Below are 22,486 nucleotides of genomic sequence, written 5' to 3' on the forward strand. Positions count from 1 at the left end.
GAATGACACCACAATAATAATGGGGGATTTAATCCACGTGTACACATATTAAAATAAAATCAGATGGGCAAATCTAGCCTAGTTGAGGAACTCATTGAATATTTTCAGGACAGTTTCTGAAGTCAACCAAAAAGCTGGCTTTATTAGACGTGGTATTGTGTAATGAGAGAGGATTAATGAAGGATCTCATAGTGAAAATACTCTTGGTAGCAGTGATATGTTTGAATTTTACATTTATTTTGACAGAGAGAGCAAGAGATCTGAGACTATAAATCTAAATTTATAATTTTAAATAAGAGGAATTATGAGACCACTAAAGCACATATGGACTGACAAATTATGTTAAAGGATAGAGAAATGCAACAGCAGAAATTTAAGGAATTATTTCAGAATACACAGAATACGTACATTCTAAAGCACAAGAAAAAAATTCAAAGGATGGATCTACCACCTGTTGATAACTAGAAATGTTAAAGATAGTATTAAATGAAAGGAAATAAAAACAATAATTATGCAAAGACAGGTGGTAGGTCAGAAAATTGGACAGAATACAAAAAGAAACAATGGTAAAAAAATGATATGGAGCTAGTCAAATATTAAAAACAAAATCTCATAAGAGTTTCTCTGAATAGTTCAAGGTAAGAGTTAACAAAGTGAGCTTAGTTCTAATCTCACTTTCCATTGAAAAGCAATCATACAAAATAGAAAATGGCAGATGAATTGAACAAGAGTTTTGCAACACCCTTCATTATAGATGATACAAGTAACATCAAGAAGCAGTGATAAATCAGGAAATAGAATGGAGGGGGCCAATGAGAAAGTTGTGGTATTGCTTTTATTTCTCCAAGCCTTCCTTGATTTGGGATAGTTCCTTTACATTGGAAGATAGTGAATGTAACTTTTTTATTTAAAAAGGGAGATAGAAAACCGGAAGCAATGGGTCAATTAGCTGAATATTCATCGAAGGTTAAATGTTAGATGCTATTATTAAAGAAGTTATAGCATAGCACCTGGAAAATTTAAAGGTAATCAGGTAGAATCAATATGGTTTTGTGAAAGAGAAATCATGTTTGACCAACATTATTAGGGCTTTTGTGGTGGTAACACATGCTGTGGGTAGTGGGGAACTTGTAACTGTGTGGGGAACTTGTAGCTGTACTGAACTTTGATTTCCAAAATGCATTTGACAAGGTTTTACATGAAATTCTATTTTGGAAAATAAAAGGTCAGCATGTAGGGGGGAAGCATACTGGCATGGAGAGAAGATTGGCTGGCTAACAAGAAGCAGAGATTAGACATAAATTGGACTTTTTTTCAGATTGGGAAGATTTAACAAGTGTTAAAACAGAGGGATTGATGCTGGAAACTCAACATTTTACAATATGTGTAAATAACTTTGATGAAGAAAGGTAAGGTATGTTGCCAAATTTGCTGATGATATGAAGATGTGAAAGTAGGTTTAGAAGAGTCCATGCAGAGGCTACATAAAAGGTACAAATAGGTTAAGTGATGTGACAAGTACAGTAAAATGTGGGAAAATGTAAAATTGTCCATTTTGGAAAAAAGAAGCATACTATCTGAATGTTGAGAAATTGCAGAGCTGTGAGATAAAAAACAATCTGGGTGTACTTGTGCATGAATCACAAAAGGCTAGCTTATAGGTATAGCAAGGAAACAGAACGTTAACAGTTATTTTGAGGGGAATTGAACACAAAAGTAAGGAAGTTATGCTTCAGTTATACAGGGTATTGGTGAGACTGCATCTGGAAATACTGAGCATTCTATTGGTCATCATATAGAAGGAAGGATGTAAGTGATCATGTTCAGAGAAGGTTTTCCAGACTAATATCTGGAATGACAGGGTTGTCTTATGAGAAATGGTTGAGCAGGCTAGGCTTGTATTCATTAGAGTTTAGTAAAGCATGAGGTGACTTGGCTGAATTATGAATGATCCTGAGGTGTTTTGACAGCACAGATATGGAGACCATCTTTCCTCATCTTGGAGGATCTAGAACGTGTGTCTTTGTTGAACCATTATCTGTTTAACTACCATCTGCCAATTTGCTAATTGTATGCATTTAGTCCCCAGCTGTAAAACATTGTGAACAGCATGGGCCCAAGTACTAATTGTTACAAAAAACCACTGATCACAACCTACCAACAGAAGAATGATCTATTGATTCCTACTATCTGTCTTCTGCTTATTTATTTCCATTTATTCCTATTGTTTTCTGTCTGAGAGTTCTGAACAAGAGTCACCAGACTCAAAACACTGACTCTGTTTTCTCTCCACCGATACTACCAGATTTGTTAAGTTTCTCTAGCTATTCCTGTTTCTGATCCCCATTTGCATACTGACTATGCAGAATAGGATCTTCATCAACGTGGTGTCTATTTATTTCATCCTTTACAATGGATTCTATCACTTTCCATACTACCGATGAAAGGGTAACTATTCTATAGTTCCCTGTATTCTCTCCCACTCCTTGCTTAGATAGTGGGGTGACATTTGCTATCTGCCAATCCACAGGAATCATTCCAGAATCTATAGAATTTCAGAAGCTAACCACCAATCCATTCCTTACCCCTAAAGCAACCCCCCCCAACCCCCCACACCCACCCACTTCAACTTGCAATGACAATCATTTCCCCAGTGAAATCTTTTTCAGTCATGACAATTTTTTTCAATTCCTCATTCTGCCAAGCCACTTAAATCTTTAGTTCTGGGAAATTACTGGTATCTTCTCCAGTGAAAACAGACATAAAGTCATCATTTAGCTTGTCTGCAATTTTTGTTTCCCTTGATAAATTCTCCAATCTTGGTTTGGAATAGATTCACATACAATTTTGCCAAATGTTTCCTTTCTTCATATCTAGAGGAGCTTTTACAATCAATTTTTGTTTCTTTCACTAGGTTGCATTTGTATTCCATTCTCTCTTTCCTCATCAATTTCTTGGCCTCCTTTGTTTGACAATGCTGTTCCTTTAACAAGGTTGTTTTGTCCTTGGGTTTTTTTTCAAGAGAGGTGGTACAGGCAGAGGTGCAGAAATGTCTGGGCCTAGTTTAACAATAGCAAAGGAGTAGCCAGTTCTCCCAGTTCATGTGTTTTTCTCTAGTTTATTTTAATTGTAACAATGAGAAGCTGCTACAGTCCAGAGAAAGGTTCCAAGCTTCAGCAGATGGTTCCTGACTGGCTTTCTCTCTGAAATCATCCCTGCCTGTAAGGACCTGTGTTTGAATATACGTTTTGTTAAGGGGTATGTATATGGGATCTTATGGGAATTGGAGCAGCTCCTTAGTTAATTTAAGATATCGAGTCTGTTGAGTTTTCAAATAGTTAAGTTATTCTAAATACTGTTTTCTTTTGTTCATTAAACCGTAGTGTTTAAATAAATTCTGTTTTGCTTAAAGCTGAATGGTTAGACCTGGAATATTCACTTCGCATCTGCCTTTAACATAAGAAAAAAATAGGCTCTGGGCTACCTTCTTAAAATATTTTTGAGGGGTTGGTCCATAGCATTTGTCAATTCTATAAACCTCCCAATCCTCAGAATTACTGATCTTTCTGGCAAACTTATAGATCTTTTTATTTTAATCACCCTTCTTAATCACACTTAACTAAGTTATTTTAAGTTTTTGCATGTGAAGGGATGTATTGTTGTTGTAAGTCATGTAACAATTCTTTAAAGACTATTGAATGCATACATGCAGTCATGCCTTTTAATATTCATTCCCAATTCACCTTTAGACAGAATGTTGTTCTTTAGGCAAGTGCACAGAAATTGACTGATCCATATCAGAAGGCACTAGAAAGGACAAAAGGATTTTCAAACTAAAATAACCTGATAAGATGCAGACTGTTTTGTTTATAACTAGTTGACAAAATTTTGGTATAGAAACAGTTTCTGGTATAGAAACTGGAGAAACCCAGCAAGTCTGGTGGCATTGGTGATGCACTTAACATTTAAAGTCCAATAACTCTTCTTTTATGTGACAAAATCACTGGCTTGTAATAAAAAAGCACCACTTTTGAAGCTGTGGAATGTTTAGCTTGAGAAAAGCCAATTGAAACCAATGTACAGACATACTTCAAAATTACATTTTGTTTTGATGCCAAGTTAGAAAATTGGTGAAGCTCCATAGCTCTAATCTTCCAATTAGCACTGTACCTTCTGTTCCTGAGACTGATCAGACATAAAAGAAAATGTACCAACTTATCTTTGTCTGATTTTTCTGGTCAAACTTCCAATGATTATACAAACCTCATGCAGTGCAGGAAAACAGAGATGGAATCTGTGCAGAAGGCAGTTTTTATGGCATGAGCTATCATATTCTGGTAAGCAAAAATCTGAATTTCCTGAAACTTGTGTTCATTCTGCTACTCCCATCTGTCTCACAGTTAAAAGAATATGGTGTTCAGAAACAGTGTCTATAATTATTAATTATCCCATGACTTGCAATTTTTTGTTTAATAATCTTTCAGTGAACATGCTGAGACAAAATGAGTTACATTTGAAAATGTTTATATTTGCATTTAAGATCACTTGAAGCTGTCAACCTCCAAAACTACAGAGCCTTAACCTACTGACTGTGCAAACACTTGTTCATGGATTAGCGGTGTTGGAAGAGCATAGCAGTTCAGGCAGCATCCAAGTAGCTTCAAAATCGACGTTTCGGGCCAAAGCCCTTCATCAGGAATAAAGCTTTTAAATTTGTTTCACGACATGGTTGAAGAGCTTCAGGGCAGAGGAAATGACCTGGGAGTTGCAGTGGGAGAGAGACTCCCTGAGATTCTTGTAGAGAGAAGAGGAAAACTTCTTCAAGGCAGGCATCCTTGCAAGAGGATTCGCAGTAGGGTTAAAATCAATGAGGTAAAAACAATGACTGCAGATGCTGGAAACCAGATTCTGGATTAGTGGTGCTGGAAGAGCACACCAGTTCAGGCAGCATCCAAGTAGCTTCGAAATCGACGTTTCGGGCAAAAGCCCTTCATCAGGAATAAAGGAATTAGGAATAAACACTTGTTCATGTCAGCATTTCCTCAGGGTTCTAAGTTCTATATTGCTTTATTTTGACCCAAGTGACCAAGTATGCTGGAAAATAATGGTTTTCCTAAAGAGTTTTAAAATAATCTCATGGAAATAAAAGGATTACATGGATTAACATATTTTAAAAAATACTAATACAGTTGTCTTAAATGCAACTCAGTAATTTAACAGCAACAAAACTGACATTGGTTGATTATGGTGGGGTGTATCTACTTTTCAAATTCAGCAAGTTCTGGCTATACTGTAAATATTGCCAGATTTCCAAATCTGCATTTTAATTGTCAACTCAAAAAAGTCAAGGGATCTCTAGGCTGGGCAGAGGACATGATCCAATAGCTGATGCAATGGCATATTCAGTTTGAGTTAACTGAAAAATCCATGTGAAATAATAATTTGACATACATTTAAGGGTCACTCTAAGCTCAGTTTTTGTTATTTTTGATTTTCTATGATCACTTGTAGGACTTGGGAGTTAACTGGTGGTGAGCATTTATTACCCTTGCTAGTTGCCCTTGAGAAATCACCTCTTGAACTACTACAGATTGCATGCTGTAATAGATCCACAATGCTCTTATGGAGGGAATTCCAGGATTTTGACCCAGTCACAGTGAAGGAACAGTGATATGTTTTCAAGTCAGGATGGTGAGTGGCTTGGATGGGAACTTGCACGTTCCAATGGTTTTAAATAGTTACATATAAACATTGATATATAACAGTTATGACAAATAACTACTTGAACCAAATCACTATTTAAACAAAACAAATTCACTCTGGAGATCTGTGACACTTAACATTTATCTTCCAGTTCAACCAACTCTTGTCTGGCATCTGCTGAAAAAGGAATCATCACTCAACTTCCCAATGTAATATATGAGTAAACAAAGTCATCTAATTTTATTTTCTCAAGTTGACTTTATGTGGCAGCAAATAGTCTAGTTTGACTGGGCAATTAAACAAGACAGAGTGAGTCAAGATGAATTCCATCTCAAGGACATATGATAGCCTGAAGCATATTATTGAGAAACATGAGAATGTTTCATGTCTTATGATTTCCACAATGTAATATTTCAAACATACAAAGTACCCATTTCTATATGATTATACCACGATAAAACAGAAAATCATTTTCATGCAGAGGGAAGTTGTACAATTAATTTTATTCATCATTGGAGTGGTATATTTCTTTATTGTTTATCACTCAAGGTAATCTTTAGGCACCATCCAGTAGCTAAAGAAATCAAGGTTGTCTCAGCAGTAGGCTTTACTGAGGCTTTACTACAAACCTCAGAAGGCAACCCATATATTTTAATTTTTATAATTTGGTTATGACTTAAATGGGTATATTAGTTTATAAGGACCAATTTATTATCAGTTTTCAGAAGTTGAGTTGAAGTTAGCTAAGTCTGGTCACTAATTTTCATGTCAGATTCTAACAGTTCTGAGAGCAGGAACTTTGCCATTCAGTCAGATTAGACTGAATTCAGAACCATGACAACTAAAGGAAAGAATAACATTCTCACTCTCAGAAATTTTTCTTCATTCATTCATTCACAGGATGAGGGCATTCCTGGCTAGCCAGCATATTTTACCCATCCCTAATTGCCCACACAGTATTTAAGAGTCAACCACATCTAGTGTCCAGATTATTTTATCTAAATATACTAATAATGCTATTTCTGGAGTTAGATACATTCATATACCAGCACTGTTTTAAACTAGCAAAGTGAAGTGATGATCTACATTCCTAAAGAAGATCATGAGCAATGCACATGTAAAAAATAGCTCTTACCAGCTGCTGTCCTGCTATGCCCCATGCTGCATACTGTAATACAGAATTTGCCACCTCTGGGGGATTCAGTTCTCTCACTTCCCTTTGGTGAATAGAAAATTAAAATGAAAAAAGTGGGTTTGGCAACGCTTTTAAATAAGTAAAAATGAAACAAATTCTGCTAACATTAAGTAAAAAAAGCTATTTCAGAAAGGAAACAATGATATCAGTAAGAATTTCATTAGCTGCAAAATAATATCATGAGTAAAAAGCTGAGTGTTTATCCTTAGAGAATAAAAACAATTGTGTTTAGCAAAAATTGCAATTAAATTTGTGTTTGCATTCAGATATATTACGAATGTCATGGAATTGAAACTCCATCAAAAGAAGTTACATATTTACCCAACTGCAATCTGAATAAATCTTCATAAAGAACACCCTTCATCTCTTGATGCTGTTTTACCATTTTGTCTGAGATTTTTCTTTTATCTCTGCCAGCTTTTCTGGAGTTAATGGACAAGTCTGTTGCCTTGCAGGGTGTTGTCACATTCAACCCATCAAACACCTTGTCACATGATAAGAAATGTACCAGAAAGTGAACAGGACTTGACAGTCACCACCGAAACAGTGAAAAAGCCACTTTAAGATCTGGCATAAAGACTTAGAAAACCATCTCAGTTACAAAAGGGTCACACAGCTATGCTATGTCTCTTATTCTGAATACTGAGGAAACACCTGAAAGGATCACAAGAATCACAAGATGCCAAGTACTGACCAATAACAACTAATCATACTTGGGGAAACAAATTAATTGCATTTATTTCAAGTTTAACCAAAGCATTTCTTCCTGTTTGGACAGAATATGACATAATGCAGATGGAAGGATGAGCTTTAATTGTAAATTAATTAAGGTTGTGGCAATATGATTGTGATTTTGCCACAAACCTAGTCCACATGTCAGTAAATGTGTTTGTGAGGTAAAGTTAATCATACAAAAAAAGTAAACCAACAACATCCGAAAGGTTAATAGCAGTGTGGTCTTATAACGAAGAATAAAATTATGCTTTTTCAAATGCAAAATCCATGAAACATCTAAAACATATTAATGATCTTTATGTCCCTTATGAGGCAGTATTCTAAGTGCCCCCAAATGTTGTTTGAAAATATTAACAGTCTGCTCTGTCACTATGCAGTTAAATGCATGACACCAATGAACCTACATTCAGTATTGAACACAGGTGTCTTGAAAGTGTCATTGGCCAGATCCCATAAAACAGACTTTATCTCCAAGGGAAAATCTTTAAAATTTGACTCCTCTTTCAAATGATCTGCGCACAGTGAGTTACGTCAAACTAATATTTTTTAACTGCTGCCTGGCATTGGCTTGCAGGATTTCACAGTGCTGACAATAGATCACCTGACTTAGTTAAAAATCACACAATACCAGGTTATAGTCCAACAGCTTTAATTGGAAGCACACTAGCTTTTGGAGCGTCGCTCCTTCATCAGGTTGTTTTAACTTTATACACCCCAGTCCAACACCAGCATCTCCAAATCACCTGACATTGGTAGAGTGAATGTGCTTGTGATCATTAATGCTAGACCATAGTGTCTCAGAATCCAGAGTACCATTGTGCACCATTAATAATCTTCTGGACTTTTGTGAATCTTGTGGTGTGGAAGAATTGGATTGGCCTACTATTTTGCTACTCTTTTGCCCTGAAATATTTGGTCAAGTGAGTGCAGCATGAGTTACCTATGTTACAGATCTTTAGACTACTAAGTTCCTGGTTCAGCAGAATCTGCTGTTGCAATAAAGCTAATAAGAATGAGAGTAGTTATCGACTTGATTGCTTTTTCTGGTATAGTCCTGTGTTTGAGGGATGCTTACAGTGATAGAGCTGTACAGCATGGCAACAGACCCTTTGTTCCAACTTGTCCATGCCCACAAGATATCCTAAATAAAACTAGTCCCATTTGCCAGCATTTGGCCCATATCCCTCTAAAACCTTCCTATTCATTTACCCATCTAAATGCCTTTTAAATGTTGTAATTATACTAGTCTCCACCATTTCCTCTAGCACCTCATTCCATACATGCGCCACATAACAACTAATCACCACTTTTCCTCTGCATAAAAACATTTGCCCCTTAGGTCTCTTTTAAGTCTTTCCCCTCTCACGTAAACCTATACCCTCTAGCTTTGGACTCCCCCCACCTCAGGAAAAAGATCTTGTCTATTCATCCTATCCATGCCACTCATGATTTTATTAACCTCTATAAGGTCAGCCCTATGCCTCCTATGCTCCAGGGAAAACAACCCAGTCTATTCAGCCTCAACTTTTAGGTAAAATTTGCAACACATTGCACAACTCTGCTATTGTCCCCATGGTAATTCTCAGCCCTCTTCTGAGTAGCAGGTTTAGTTTCTGATCTGTGAGGTTACTTGACATCTCATGCAACCCAATCACTTAAATGAGCTCCAACAGTTAAAATAACCAAAAGGTCTTGTCTTGTTGCTGAGAAGGAAGGAATTTAATGTGCTGAATATTTTTCCCACTAGAAACCTGTTCTGAGTTAAATACTGATAACAATGCATACCACCTACTCCCACCCCCAAACCTGCACCTTTCCAACCATATTCCATTACAATTATATTATTACTAAATAGGACACTCATACCTGTTACAAAAACAGACATTGCTGGCACGACTCAGCAGGTCTGTCAGAAACTGTGGGAAGAAAGCAGAGTAAATGTTTCAAGTCTAGTGACTCTTCATCTGAAGTAAATCACTGCACTCGAAATGTTAAATCTGCTTGCTTCCCACAGACGGTGCCAAATGCTGAGTTTTGTCAGCAATTTCTGTCTTTGGTTTCAGTTCTCCAGCACCTGCAGCTCGCTGTTTTATTACACTATTACCTGTTAGTTCTGCTGAGGGAATATGAGCAGCCGGGACTAAATTAAAAAAGCAAAATGAAAGAGGTAATCATTTCCGGATTACTACCTGAGTCACGAGCTAATTCACACAGGGTCAACAGAATTAAAGAGATAAGTGCACAGCTCAAAGATTGATGTGGGAGGAATGAGTTTGACTCAGAGTCATAGAGGTTTACAGCACGGATACAAGCCCAACCTATCCATGCTGCCCTGTTTTCACAATTAAGCTGGTTATATTTGTCTGCATTTGATCCATATCCCTTTAACCTATCCCATCTATGTACCTGTTTAAACTCTTCTCAAATAACAAATTGTACTTGCTTCCATCACTACTTCTGGCAGCCCATTGCAGACACTCATCAACCTCTGTGTAAAAAAATGGCCCTCTGGACCTTTTTGTATCTCCTCTCTCACTTTAAACCTACACCTTCCAGTTTTAGCTTTCCCTCCCATGGTTATCGATGCCTCTCTTGAGTTTATAGACCTCTACAAGGACATCTCTCAGTCTCAAATGCTTTAGGGAAAAAAATTCTCTATCCAACTTTTCCTTACAACTTAAACCTTTGAGTCCAGATAGTATCCTAGTAAAAATTTTTTTCACAATCCTTCTGGTTTAATAATAACCTTCCTAGGGCAACTAGAACTGCACACAGTACTCCAATTGTGGCCTTACCAACGTTTTGTACAGCTGCACCAAGGCGTCCCAACTCCTACACTCTTTGCTCTGACTGATGAAAGTAAGCATGCAAAAAGCCTTCTCCCCCATCCTGTACCTGTGACTCTATTTTCAATTATATGTGAACTTGAATTCTGAGATTTCTTTGTTGAATAACACTCCCCAAGGCCCTGTCATTGACTGTGTAAGTCCTGCCTTGGTTTGGCCCACCAAAATGCAACATCCTGCACTCACCTAAATTAAGCTCCACCTGTCATTCCTTAACCCACTGACCCAGTTGATCAAGGTCTTAATGCATTCCCTGATAACACATCAATTTTGATGTCATCTATAAACTTACCAATGATATCTCCTAAATTCTCACCCAAAACATTTATATAAATGATGAGTAACAGTGGATCAATTCTTATTGGTCACAGGCCCCCAGTCCGAAAAACTGGGTGGCACGGTGGCTCAGTGGTTAGCACTGCTGCCTCATAGCACCAGGGTCCCAGGTTTGATTCTGGCCTTGGGTGACTGCCTGAGTGGAGCTTGCACATTCTCCCAGTGTCTGTGTAGGTTTCCTCTGGGTGCTCTGGTTTCCTCCCACAGTCCAAAGATGTGCAGTTCAGGTGAATTGGCCATGGTAAATTGCCCATAGTGTTAGATGCATTAGTCACAGGGAAATGGGTTTGGGTGGGTTACTCTTTGGAGGGTCAGTGTGGACTTGTTGGGCCGAAGGGCCTGTTTCCACACTTTAGGGAATCTAATCTAAAAAATACAACCACTACCCTCTGTCTTCTACTCTCAAGCCAATTTTGTGCCCAGTTGGCATGCTCACCCTGGGTCCGATGAGATTTAACCTTACTCAACAATTTATCATGCGGTAACTTGTCAAATGCCTTGCTGAATTCCATATAGACAACATCTACTGCACTGCTCTCATCTACTTTCTTGGTCACCCTTTCAAAAAAACCCCAATCATACCTACAAGACATGATTTAGAAACATAGAAGATAAGAGCAGGAGAAGGTTATTTGGCCTTCATCATGATCATGGCTAATCATGCAACTCAATAGCCTAGTCCTGTTTTCTCCCCATGACCTTTGGTTCCATTCAGTCCAAGTGCTATATCTAACCACCCCTTGAATATATTCAATGTTTCGGCATCAACTACTTCCTGTGGCAATGAATTCCACAAGCCCACCACTCTTTTGGTGAAGAAGTATTTCATCTCTGTCCTAAATGGTCCACTCCAAATCCTTAGACTGTGACTCGTGGTTCTGGATGCACCCACCATCAGGAACCATTTCCTTGCATCTGCCCTGTCTAGTCCTGTTCGAATTTTATAAGTCTTTATTAGATCCCCCTCATTCGTCTGAACTCCAGCAAAAACAATCCTAATCTAGTTAATCTCTGCTCATATGTCAGTGCGGGTACTGCCACCCCCAAGGTCAGACTGGTAAACCCTTGCTACACTTCCTCAAGAGCAAGAGCACCCTTCCTCAGAAAAGGAGACCAAAACTGCACACAGTATTTTAGGTGTGGCCTCATCAAGGCCCTGTATAACTGCAACAACACATCTCTGCTCCTGTACTCAAACCCTCTCACAATGAAGGCCAACATATCATTTGTCTTCTTTATAAGTCTCTATGATATCCCCCTCACTCATCTGAACTCCAGCAAAACAATCTACAAACCTATTTTCCCTTCTCTCAAGTTATAGCCATTCAGGTAGTAATCTGCCTTCTTGTTTCTGCTTCCAAAGTGAATAATCTTGCATTTGTCCAATTTATAATGCATCTGCCATTGATTTTCCCATCCACCCAACTTGTCTAGATCATGCTAAAGGATCTCCGCATCCTCATCACGGTTCACCCTCCCACCCAACGTGGTACCATCTGCAAACTTTGACAGGTTACATTTTGTTCCCTTATCCAAATCATTAATATATATTGTGAAAACCTGGGGTACTAGCACCGATCCCTGTGGCACCCTAGTTACTGCCTGCCAATTTGAAAAGGACCCATTAATTCCTTCTCTTTGTTTCCTCTCTGCCAACCAGTTTTCTACCCATCTCAGTACACTTCCCCCAATTCCATGCGCCATAATCTTGCACAATAATCTCTTATGTGTGACTTTGTTAAACGCTTTCTGAAAGTCCAAATATACCACATGACCTGGCTCCTCCTTGTCAACTCTGTTAGTTACATCTTCATAGAATTCCAACAGATTTTTCCAGCATGATTTCCCCTTCATAAATAAATGCTGACTTTGTTGGATTCTGCCACTGCTTTCCAAATGATCCGCTATAAAGTTCATGATAATGGATTTGAGAATTTTCTCCAATCCCGATATTAGGCTTTTATTAATATATAGTTGCGGAAAATGTGTTGCTGGAAAAATGCTGCAGGTCAGGCAGCATCCAAGGAGCAGGAGAATCGACGTTTCGGGCATGAGCCCTTCCTCAGGAATGAGGAAAGTGTGCCAAGCAGGCTAAGATAAAAGGTAGGGAGGAGGGACTTGGGGGAGGGGCATTGGGAATGCGATAGGTGGAAGGACGTTAAGGTGAGGGTGATAGGCCGGAGTGGGGGTGGGGGTGGAGATGTCAGGAAGAAGATTGCAGGTTAGGAAGGCGGTGCTGAGTTCGAGGGTTGGGACTAAGACAAGGTGGGGGGAGGGGAAATGAGGAAACTGGAGAAATCTGAGTTCATCCCTTGTGGTTGGAGGGTTCCTAGGCGGAAGATGAGGTGCTCTTCCTCCAGCCGTCGTGTTGCTATGGTCTGGTGATGGAGGAGTCCAAGGACCTGCATGTCCTTGGTGGAGTGCGAGGGGGAGTTGAAGTGTTGAGCCACGGGGTGGTTGGGTTGGTTGGTCCGGGTGTCCCAGAGGTGTTCTCTGAAACGTTCCGCAAGTAGGCGGCCTGTCTCCCCAATATAGAGGAGGCCACATCGGGTGCAACAGATGCAGTAAATGATGTGTGTGGAGGTGCAGGTGAATTTGTGGCGGATATGGAAGGATCCCTTGGGGCCTTGGAGGGAAGTAAGGGGGGAGGTGTGAACGCAAGTTTTGCATTTCTTGCGGTTGCAGGGGAAGGTGCTGTGAGTGGAGGTGGGGTTGGTAGAGGGTGTGGACCTGACGAGGGAGTCACGGAGGGAGTGGTCTTTTTGGAACGCTGATAGGGGAGGGGAGGGAAATATATCCCTGGTGGTGGGGTCCGTTTGGAGGTGGCGGAAATGATGACGGATGATACGATGTATATAGAGGTTGGTGAGGATGTAGGTGAGGACCTGTCCTGATGGCGATTGGAGGGGCGGGGCTCAAGGGCGGAGGAGCGGAAAGTGGAGGAGATGCAGTGGAGAGCATCGTCGATCACGTCTGGGGGAAAATTGCGGTCTTTGAAGAAGGAGGCCATCTGGGTTGTACGGTATTGGAACTGGTCCTCCTGGGAGCAGATGCGGCAAAAATGAAGGAATTGGGAATATGGGATGGCGTTTTTACAGGGGGCTAGGAGAGAGGAGGTGCAGTCTAGGTAGCTGTGGGAGTCGGTCAGTTTATAGTCAATGTCTGTGCTGATTCGGTCGCCCGAGATAGAAATGGAGAGGTCTAGGAAGGGGAGGGAGGAGTCTGAGACAGTCCAGGTAAATTTGAGGTCGGGGTGGAAGGTGTTGGTAAAGTGGATGAACTGTTCAACCTCCTCGTAGGAGCACAAGGCAGTGCCGATACAGTCATCGGTGTAGCGGAGGAAAAGGTGAGGGGTGGTGCCAATGTAGCTGCGGAAGATGGACTGTTCCACATATCCTATGAAGAGGCAGGCATAGCTGGGGCCCATGCGGGTGCCCATGGCTACTCCCTTGGTTTGGAGGAATTGGGAGAATTGGAAAGAGAAGTTGTTCAGGGTGAGGACCAGTTCAGTCAGTCGAAGGAGGGTGTCAGTGGAAGGGTACTGGTTGGTACGGCAGGAAAAGAAGAAGCGGAGGGCTTTGAGTCCTTCGTGATGGGGGATGGAGATGTCCAGGGACTGGATGTCCATGGTGAAGATAAGGCGTTTGGGACCGGGGAAGCAAAAATCATGGAGGAGGTGGAGGGCGTGGGTGGTGTCCCGAACATACGTGGGGAGTTCTTGGACTAAGGGGGACAGGACCATGTTAAGGTATGCAGAAATGAGTTTGGTAGGGCAGGAGCAGGCTGAAGTAAGCAGGCAGCCAGGTTTGTGGATTTTGGGCAGGAGGTAGAAACGGGCGATGCGGGGTTGTGGAACTATGAGGTTGGAGGCGGTGGATGGGAGATCCTCTGAGGTGATGAGGTTATGGATGGTCTGGGAGATGATGGTTTGGTGGTGGGAAGTGGGGTCATGGTCAAGAGGACAGTAGGAAGAGGTGTCGCGAGCTGGCGTTTAGCCTTAGCGGTGTAAAGGTTGGCGCACCAAACTACTACCACTCCTCCCTTGTCTGCTGGTTTGATAGTGAGGTTGGGGTTGGAACGGAGGGAGTGGAGCGCTGCATGTTCCGATGGTGAGTGGTTGGAGTGCGTGAGAGGGGTGGAAAGGTTGAGGCGGTTAATGTCGCGGCAGCAGTTGGCTGTGAAGAGATCGAAGACAGGTAAGAGGCCAGCATGGGGTGTCTGACCTGCTGCGCTTTTCCAGCAACATATTTTCAGCTCTGATTTCTAGCATCTGCAATCCTCACTTTCTTCTATTAGTATATAATTCCCTTGTTTCTCTCTACCTCCCTTTTTTAATATTGGAATAACATTAGCTAACCTCCAAGCTGTAGGGACTGTTCCAGAGTCTGCAGAATCTTGGAAGATGACCACCAATGCATCTACTATTTCTAGAACCACTTCCTTAAGTACTGTGGAAAGTAGATTATCAGGCCTTGGGGATTTGTCCACCTTCCATCCCCTCAATTTTCCCAACACAATTTCTCAATTAATATTGATTTCCATCAGTTCTTCCCTCTTTCTAAACCTCACATTCTCCAACATTTCTGGTATCTGATTTGTGTCCTTTTTTTGTGAAGACAGAGCCAAAATATGAATACAGTTGCTCAGCCATTTCTTTGTCCCCTATTATACATTGCCCAATTTCTATCTGTAGGGGACCTACATTTATCTGCACTAATCTCTTTCTCTTCATGTACCTATTGAAACTCTTAGTGTCAGTCTTTTGTTCCCTGTAAGCTTACTTTCTTCCTGTATTTTCCCCTTCTTAATCGATCCCTGGGTCCTGCTTTGCTGAATTTTAAACTGCTCCCAATCCTCAGACCTATTGTTTCTCTTGGCCAATCCGTATGCTTCTTCCTTGGATCAGATACTATCTCTAATTTCCTTTGCAAGCCATGGATTGGCCCTCTGACCTCCTGTGCTTTTCCAGCACCACTCTAATCTAGACTCTGATCTCCAGCATCTGCAGTCCTCACTTTTGCCTAGTTTCCTTGAGCAATTTGTTGTGACATCAACCAGGGGCAGGTGTTTTGGATCTGGTAATGGGTAATGAAACAGGTATAAAAATGACCACAATGTAAAAGATCCCAGAGGATGTAATGATCATAACGTGATGTTGAATTCAATATTCAGCTTAAAAGTGAGAAATTTGCCCTGATGGCTTGCATTGTAGGATCCTAAAAGAGGTAGCTCAAGAGATAGTAGGTACATTGGCTATAATATTTCAAAAATTGTTAGGTTTTGAGAAGTTCCAGGGTTATGGAAACTGATAATATTACACCCCTTTTCAAAAAGGGAGGGAGGATAAAAACAGTTAACGACAGGTCAATTTCTTTAATATGTATTGTTGAAAAAGTATTAGAATCAATTATTAAGGAATTAATTGCAGCACATTTGGAAAGTCAGAATCTAATTAAGCATAGTCAGCATGGCCTCATGAAGGGCAAATCATATCTGTCCAATTTATTGGAGTTTTTTTTTAAGGAAACCTAAATTGGAGTGGATAGAGAGGAATCAGTAGATGTGATATATTTGGACTTCCAGAAGACAGTCAACAAGGTAACAAACAAAGGTTAAATCATAAGTTAAGAGCCCAAGATGTTAAATGTAATATACTACCATGGATAGAGAATTACCTAAAGGAAATGGCAAGCGGGGATTCTTTTTCAGGTTGTTGATACATAGCCAGTGGGGTTCCATAACAATCAGTGCAGGAACCATAATTATTTACTATGTATATTAATGACTTGGAGGAAGGAAGTGAATGTACTGTAGCCAAAGTTGTGCATGACACAAACAAAGATGGAAAGGCATATTGTATGGTGGTTACAAACAGTTTAGAGAGAGATATGGATAGGTTAAGTAAGTGGACAAAAAAAATTGGTAACTGGAGTATAATGTAGGAAAATGTGAAGTTGCTCATTTTGTCAGGGAGAACAAAAGAGCAGAGTATTATTTAAATGGAAAAAAACATCAGAAAATTGCAATACAAAGGGACCTGGGGGGCACTTGTCCATGAAACACAAAAAGCTAGCACACAGGTGCAGCAGGTAATCAGGAGGCTAATGGAATGTTGTTCCCTATTTCAAAGCGTTTAGAGTATAAGAGTACTTTATTACTGCAACTGTATAAGGTGCTGGTGACACCACATCTGGAGTACAGTGAGCAGTTTTGGTTCCCTTATTTAAGGAAAGATATCATTCCTTTGGAGGCAGTTCCAAGAATGTTCAATAGGATGATCCCAGGTGTGGAGGGATAGCCTTATGAACAAAGGCTAAACAGGTTGGTTGACACTCTACTCATTGGAGTTTAGAAAAATGAAGGTGATCTCATTGAAATATAAAGGAGTCTTAAAGTACTTGACAGGGTAAATGCTGACAGGACATCTCCCCTCATGGGGCTGTCTAGCACAAGAGGGCACAGTCTCAGAGTAAAGGAGTGCCAATTTAAAACTGAAATAAGGAGAAATTTCATCTCTCAGTGGGTTAAGAGTCTTTGGAACTCCTTGTCACTGAGAGTTGAGGGAATAGGGTCCTTGTGTGTGTTGAAGGCTGAGATAGATTTTTGATCAGCCGGGGAATAAATGGCTATGGGACAAAGGTGGAAAAGTGGATGTGAGGAAGATTAGATCAGCCATGATCTTATTGAATGGTACAGCAGGCTTGAGGGGCCAGATGGCCAATTGTTGTTTCTATTTTGGCCTTAATCAAAGAATTAAAAACAATAAAGGTTTTCTATAAAGAAAATAGAGGAGAATTACTTATTCATAACAATAGACCATAAATTTAAGAATGTCACCACAATAATGAAATGAAAAGTTTGGAGCCTTTTTTTAATGAGAAAAGAATGCCTGGATATGGACTACCTCATCAGAAACATTACGAGGTGCAGCATCTGGAAATGATTTTAAAAAGGGAAGTCAATATATATTTGAAAAAACAAAACTTATAGGGACAGGAGATATGCATAGATTTGTCAAATACCCTGCAGAGATGTCTGTGATTTATGATTCTCATTACAAAAATACTACAGATTGTCCAGGTGTCTCTCCACTATAAATCTATCCTTTGTCCATGTTTTAGATCGAGAAATTTGGTGAATAATTCACTATCTTCAAGCTAACTCCCATGATTTACTGCTCCTGGATAAGATACGTCGGCATAGAATTGGGTCCACCTTTGTGAAATAAATTTTACAAGCCTTATCCTGTTAGTTATCTGTCACTGCTATGATTGTGGGAAATGTATGGGAAACAATTTTTCCCCTTTAGAATGCATTCCCTTTATGAATGCATATGCACGATTTTAAAGGATTAGCCAATTCAAACTGGCTGTGTTACATCAATAATCTAGACCCAACCAGTTCAGTTATATTCTATGCTATTTATCCCTAATTTTAATAAAGGAAAATGATCTTTGATAGAAACCAACCACCAAAACATTAATGATATTAGGAACATTTTAATATCACTACACAGAAATAATGAATATTCCTTCCTTTGTTATTTTAATAAATCATATCATAATTGAGTGCAACATTATAATCCAGAATTAAAAGTGTAAGCAAGGTGGCCTAATTTTTAAATACTAAATTATCAAACCTCTTTAGTGGCTTGAGGCAGGAATTGGTGAATATATCATCATTGACATTATTGCTTATGTTGGAAATAATAAAGAAATCTAATAGCTCCTGTTCTTCCCCCCATCAATTCTTGTTTGGAAGAGGATAGTTCAGAGAACAGCAACTGTTTAACAATAAAATATGAGGGGCAAATGATAAGAAAACAAAACAGCATGTGCAAAGTCCTGAGAAGCTTTTAATCTGTATTAACATCACAAAGTGGAATATTCGCCAGCATTCAAAAATCTTTAGCATTTGATTTATTTCTTACAAATATCAAGAAAATTGAAAACTTTTGAAATAACTTCATAAATAGATATTTTACTGACCTGGTATGTATGTCATAAATAATATATGATGCAGTGTAAGAGTAATGATAGACCTATAAAAGATGAGAAAAATACATTACATTATACAAAGTAATTACTTTTTATGCTTAATCTCTATAGAATTCTTCACTAATTAGCATTTGCTTTTCTTTTAAATTCAGCCACAAAATAAAAACAATTGAAATACATTTATTTTTAAAATTTAATTGTAAGCACTTTCATTGTGGAAAAGAGCTATTAGCCATAACTATCTAAGATTAATTTTCAATTCTGACATCTGTTATTGTGTGTATATTTTTTGGAATCATAGAAATGTTAAAATAATAACTTTTAAAAATACATTCATGCCATGAGGGCATTTCTGGCTAGGCCAACATTTATTGCCCATCCCTAATTGCTCAGAGGGGTGTTAAGGGTCAATTACATTGCTGTGGGTCTGGAGTCACATGTAAGCTAGACCAGGAAAGGATGGCAGTTTCCTTTCCTAAAAGGCATTAGTATATTAGATATCGATATGAACAAAAGTAATTGAATTGTTAATAACCTAGGTTAGTTCTAAACAGTGGGGAAGTATTCAAACTTGGGCTATTACATGCAAAAGGATCTGCTGGAGCCAAACAAACAATTTATTGTATAGTATGTGGTGGCACTTCATCTGCTCCATCTGTTCAGTAAATAATCACATCTAGTAATCTGGAGCCCAAATGTCATTTTGATGGTCAACCAGGCAGATTGTATGCTGTTTATGCTTGACACAGCTTTTTAGTGCAGGAGAGCAAAAGTGGCATGTAACAGGTGTGTTTACAATTATTTTCATAGTGCTCGGAGGAATAACCAACTGCTTACCCATGAGAGTTACATTCCTGCTAGTGAGGATGCTTGGTCACCTGGCTTGAAGCTGGCAAGCTACAGCAGTACACATTTGGCTCCTGCAGTTTACTGATTATATGATAATGAGTCCTGATGTTCAAAATGGACCTGGCCTCCTACTGGTTGAGCATGCTTAGCCTATCAGCTGCCTGATTATTAAAATCTCTCCCGTTGAGTCTCATTTCAAGCCAGTTGATCTTGACATATTGCTGATGAATCATTAATTGTATTTAAATCTTACATTTTAGGAAATAACTTCTTCCACTTGATAATGAGGGTCTCCTGAGTAAAATGAGTGAATATATTACAGCTTGCTCTCAGAATGTGTAATTAAGCTCAAAGAGTTAACTCTAATGGGAATTCTACAATTTCTAGAAGTAATTTTGAGAACACTGTTCCTATAAATATTTCACCTTCCTAAAGGAGTGAGATAATGCTTACTGCATTTCATGTGGATACAGTGAGCTTATACCAAATAAATATTGCACAAAACATGGGCTATTAAACCTTGCACAAAATTACCTCATGGAGAACCACCAACTACAATTAATATATCTCAGAAGATTAAGAGTTGCTGAACCAAACATGCTATATCTTTCAAATTAAAGATATGCACATGTATTAGTTCTCATGGCAAAGCCTCCCAGAGGAAAGCACACAAGTATTCTGTAAACACATAAAAGTTTGGGTTTAAAAAGGTTATTGGAGGTCTTTAGAAATGTGCAATTGCAGCCGCCCCATCAGATCTGCCATAGACTTCCTGAATGGCAGAGGATGGTCAAGGGGCCAAATGACACAGTCCCACTCTTATTCATATATTTGTATGCATCTTTGTAGAATAATGCTTTTCTGTTGATCAATTATGCACCAGATTTCTGTTGCTACAATACAAATTTGAACATACAGCTTTCTGCTCTTATATTCTTCGACATCAAATGTTTAATTTGATTTCCCTAAAAGATGCAATGGTCTTTGCTTTTTACTTTCTATGCAAAGAAATTTCTCATAATCTGTCTGCCTACTGACAATTTTAGATTGATGATTCCTTGTCATTGTAAAGACTTCTCAAACAAAAAAGTCTGTTTTTAAATTGTTGTCTAGAATAGGAAAATCACTGTTTTGAAATCCAAGGATTATTGACAGATGACAGCACTTGTGAAAAGCAGTTAATCTGACTATTTTGCGAAATGCTGGTTACACTGTTGCTGGTCCAAGCAGTAATGGAGAACTTACAGACAACCTGGAGCCAAGGGCTGTGAACAACTGGAGATTCAGCCAGCAACAAGTAGCTGATTGGTCTGTGGGCTCATTATCAGTTATCACTGACAAAAGCTCCGATTGTCAACAGCCATGTGACTGGTTCCCTAGGTAGCTGAACAGCTAGGGGTTGTGAGCAACATAGGGAGAAGGCATCAGATCTCCACAGACTCTGGAGCTGTCTCTGTATATAGTAAGCCTGAAGAGATATGGTTTATTTTGCCTTGAGCAGTTGCTGTAAGCTGTGGCTTTTAACTAATAAGTCAAAAACCTTGTATAAGGGTGAACCAGACACCCTTTGCCCTGGAAACCACAGAAAGCATCCAAAGAAGGAAGACTAGAAAGCAGCATTCTGATGAGAGAAGAATCATTGTAGTTAATCCTGTGAACAGAGACTATTGATCTGCTTTCTCAGTTTTTCTCTGTGCCCATATCACCCTTTTATTCCCTGCTGGTGTGTCTCTGTATGTGTGTGTAAGGGGGGAGTTCATAAAAGGCTGAGAGTTTTAATTCATAGAGTTATTTGCCAACGGTTCATAACTGTTTACCTATAATTAGAGTCCATTTGTTTGTAATAAATAGAAATCTGCTTAAATACAGAAATCTGCTTAAATACAGAAACATAGCCATACTTTCTGTCAACCTGGGTTTAAAAGACAGGTTAATTAGAGATATCTGCAAACTTTTTGTAACCTTTGTCTTTTGAGATTACTCCAGAATAGTGGACTTGATTTTCAGCATGCTACTCCAGTGAGGGATAATATATTTGGTTTCACAAGCAGTGGGGCTGTGATTATACGAAAGGTAAATTCTTGAAACATCATAACTTGTGTTTTCTCTTTGCAGGTGTTGATAAATCTGCTCAATATCACTAAATATTTTCAACAGCTTGTGTTATGTTTTATCATAATGTTTCTGTCACAGCACTTTCTTGGTTAAAAAAAAATCCATTATCAAATTTCCTTTGCTCAAACCAGGCATAGTTACTTTAAGTCTCTCCTTGTAGCTCTATTTTATATTGTGGTGTGGTTCTTCCAGGATTCATACCTTCTAATGCATTTGTAACACATCCAAACAGGTTGAACATCAACTTACATATCCTTCTGACATATGCCAATGGCAGGTGGAAAGATTGAGTGAGATTTCTCGTCAGCCTTGTGATGGGAAGTAAGTGGAGTTTCTACCATTACTGTCCTTTGCTCCAAGCTACAAAATGCATCTAAAAGCATATGTTACCACAGAAACACAGAGTGCTTGAGGATTGGTTGGCTCAGATAACCAGTGTGGATCAGATTGGTGCCATCAACATGGGTTTCAAATTCTGTTCTGGCTGGGATGGATCTAGGACCTCTCTCCTTACCCTACCGGAGATGGCGATGCCAACAGTGTGAGCTGGACCTACCTCTCAGCAAAGAACTTGAACTGAAGAATACTCTGTGTAGCTATATTAAAGTGCTCAAAGCTAAGCACAATACACCAGTTGTGCTTTAACCACTTCTACACAATCTTATTAACTTATTATATGTCCTGAGAGCCCATCATGAAACCTTAAGTTT

At 39.2% G+C, this 22,486-nt stretch overlaps 1 protein-coding gene across 4 annotated transcripts in view; it reads right to left on the reverse strand.

The window, feature by feature from the left end:
• Positions 1-22,486, reverse strand: part of LOC140482332 (inactive dipeptidyl peptidase 10-like) — a 1,704,473-nt gene that overhangs the window by 250,288 nt on the left and 1,431,699 nt on the right. For all 4 annotated transcript variants that reach the window (XM_072579621.1, XM_072579623.1, XM_072579624.1 and 1 more), the window contains exons 6-7: positions 18,804-18,856; positions 6,839-6,920 (exon numbers count right to left, since the gene is read on the reverse strand). In XM_072579621.1, coding sequence (XP_072435722.1) covers positions 6,839-6,920; positions 18,804-18,856 — 135 coding nt within the window. The remainder of the gene's footprint in view (positions 1-6,838; positions 6,921-18,803; positions 18,857-22,486) is intronic.

This window comes from Chiloscyllium punctatum, chromosome 10 (genome assembly GCF_047496795.1).
Source record: "Chiloscyllium punctatum isolate Juve2018m chromosome 10, sChiPun1.3, whole genome shotgun sequence".
Lineage (NCBI taxonomy): Eukaryota > Metazoa > Chordata > Chondrichthyes > Orectolobiformes > Hemiscylliidae > Chiloscyllium > Chiloscyllium punctatum.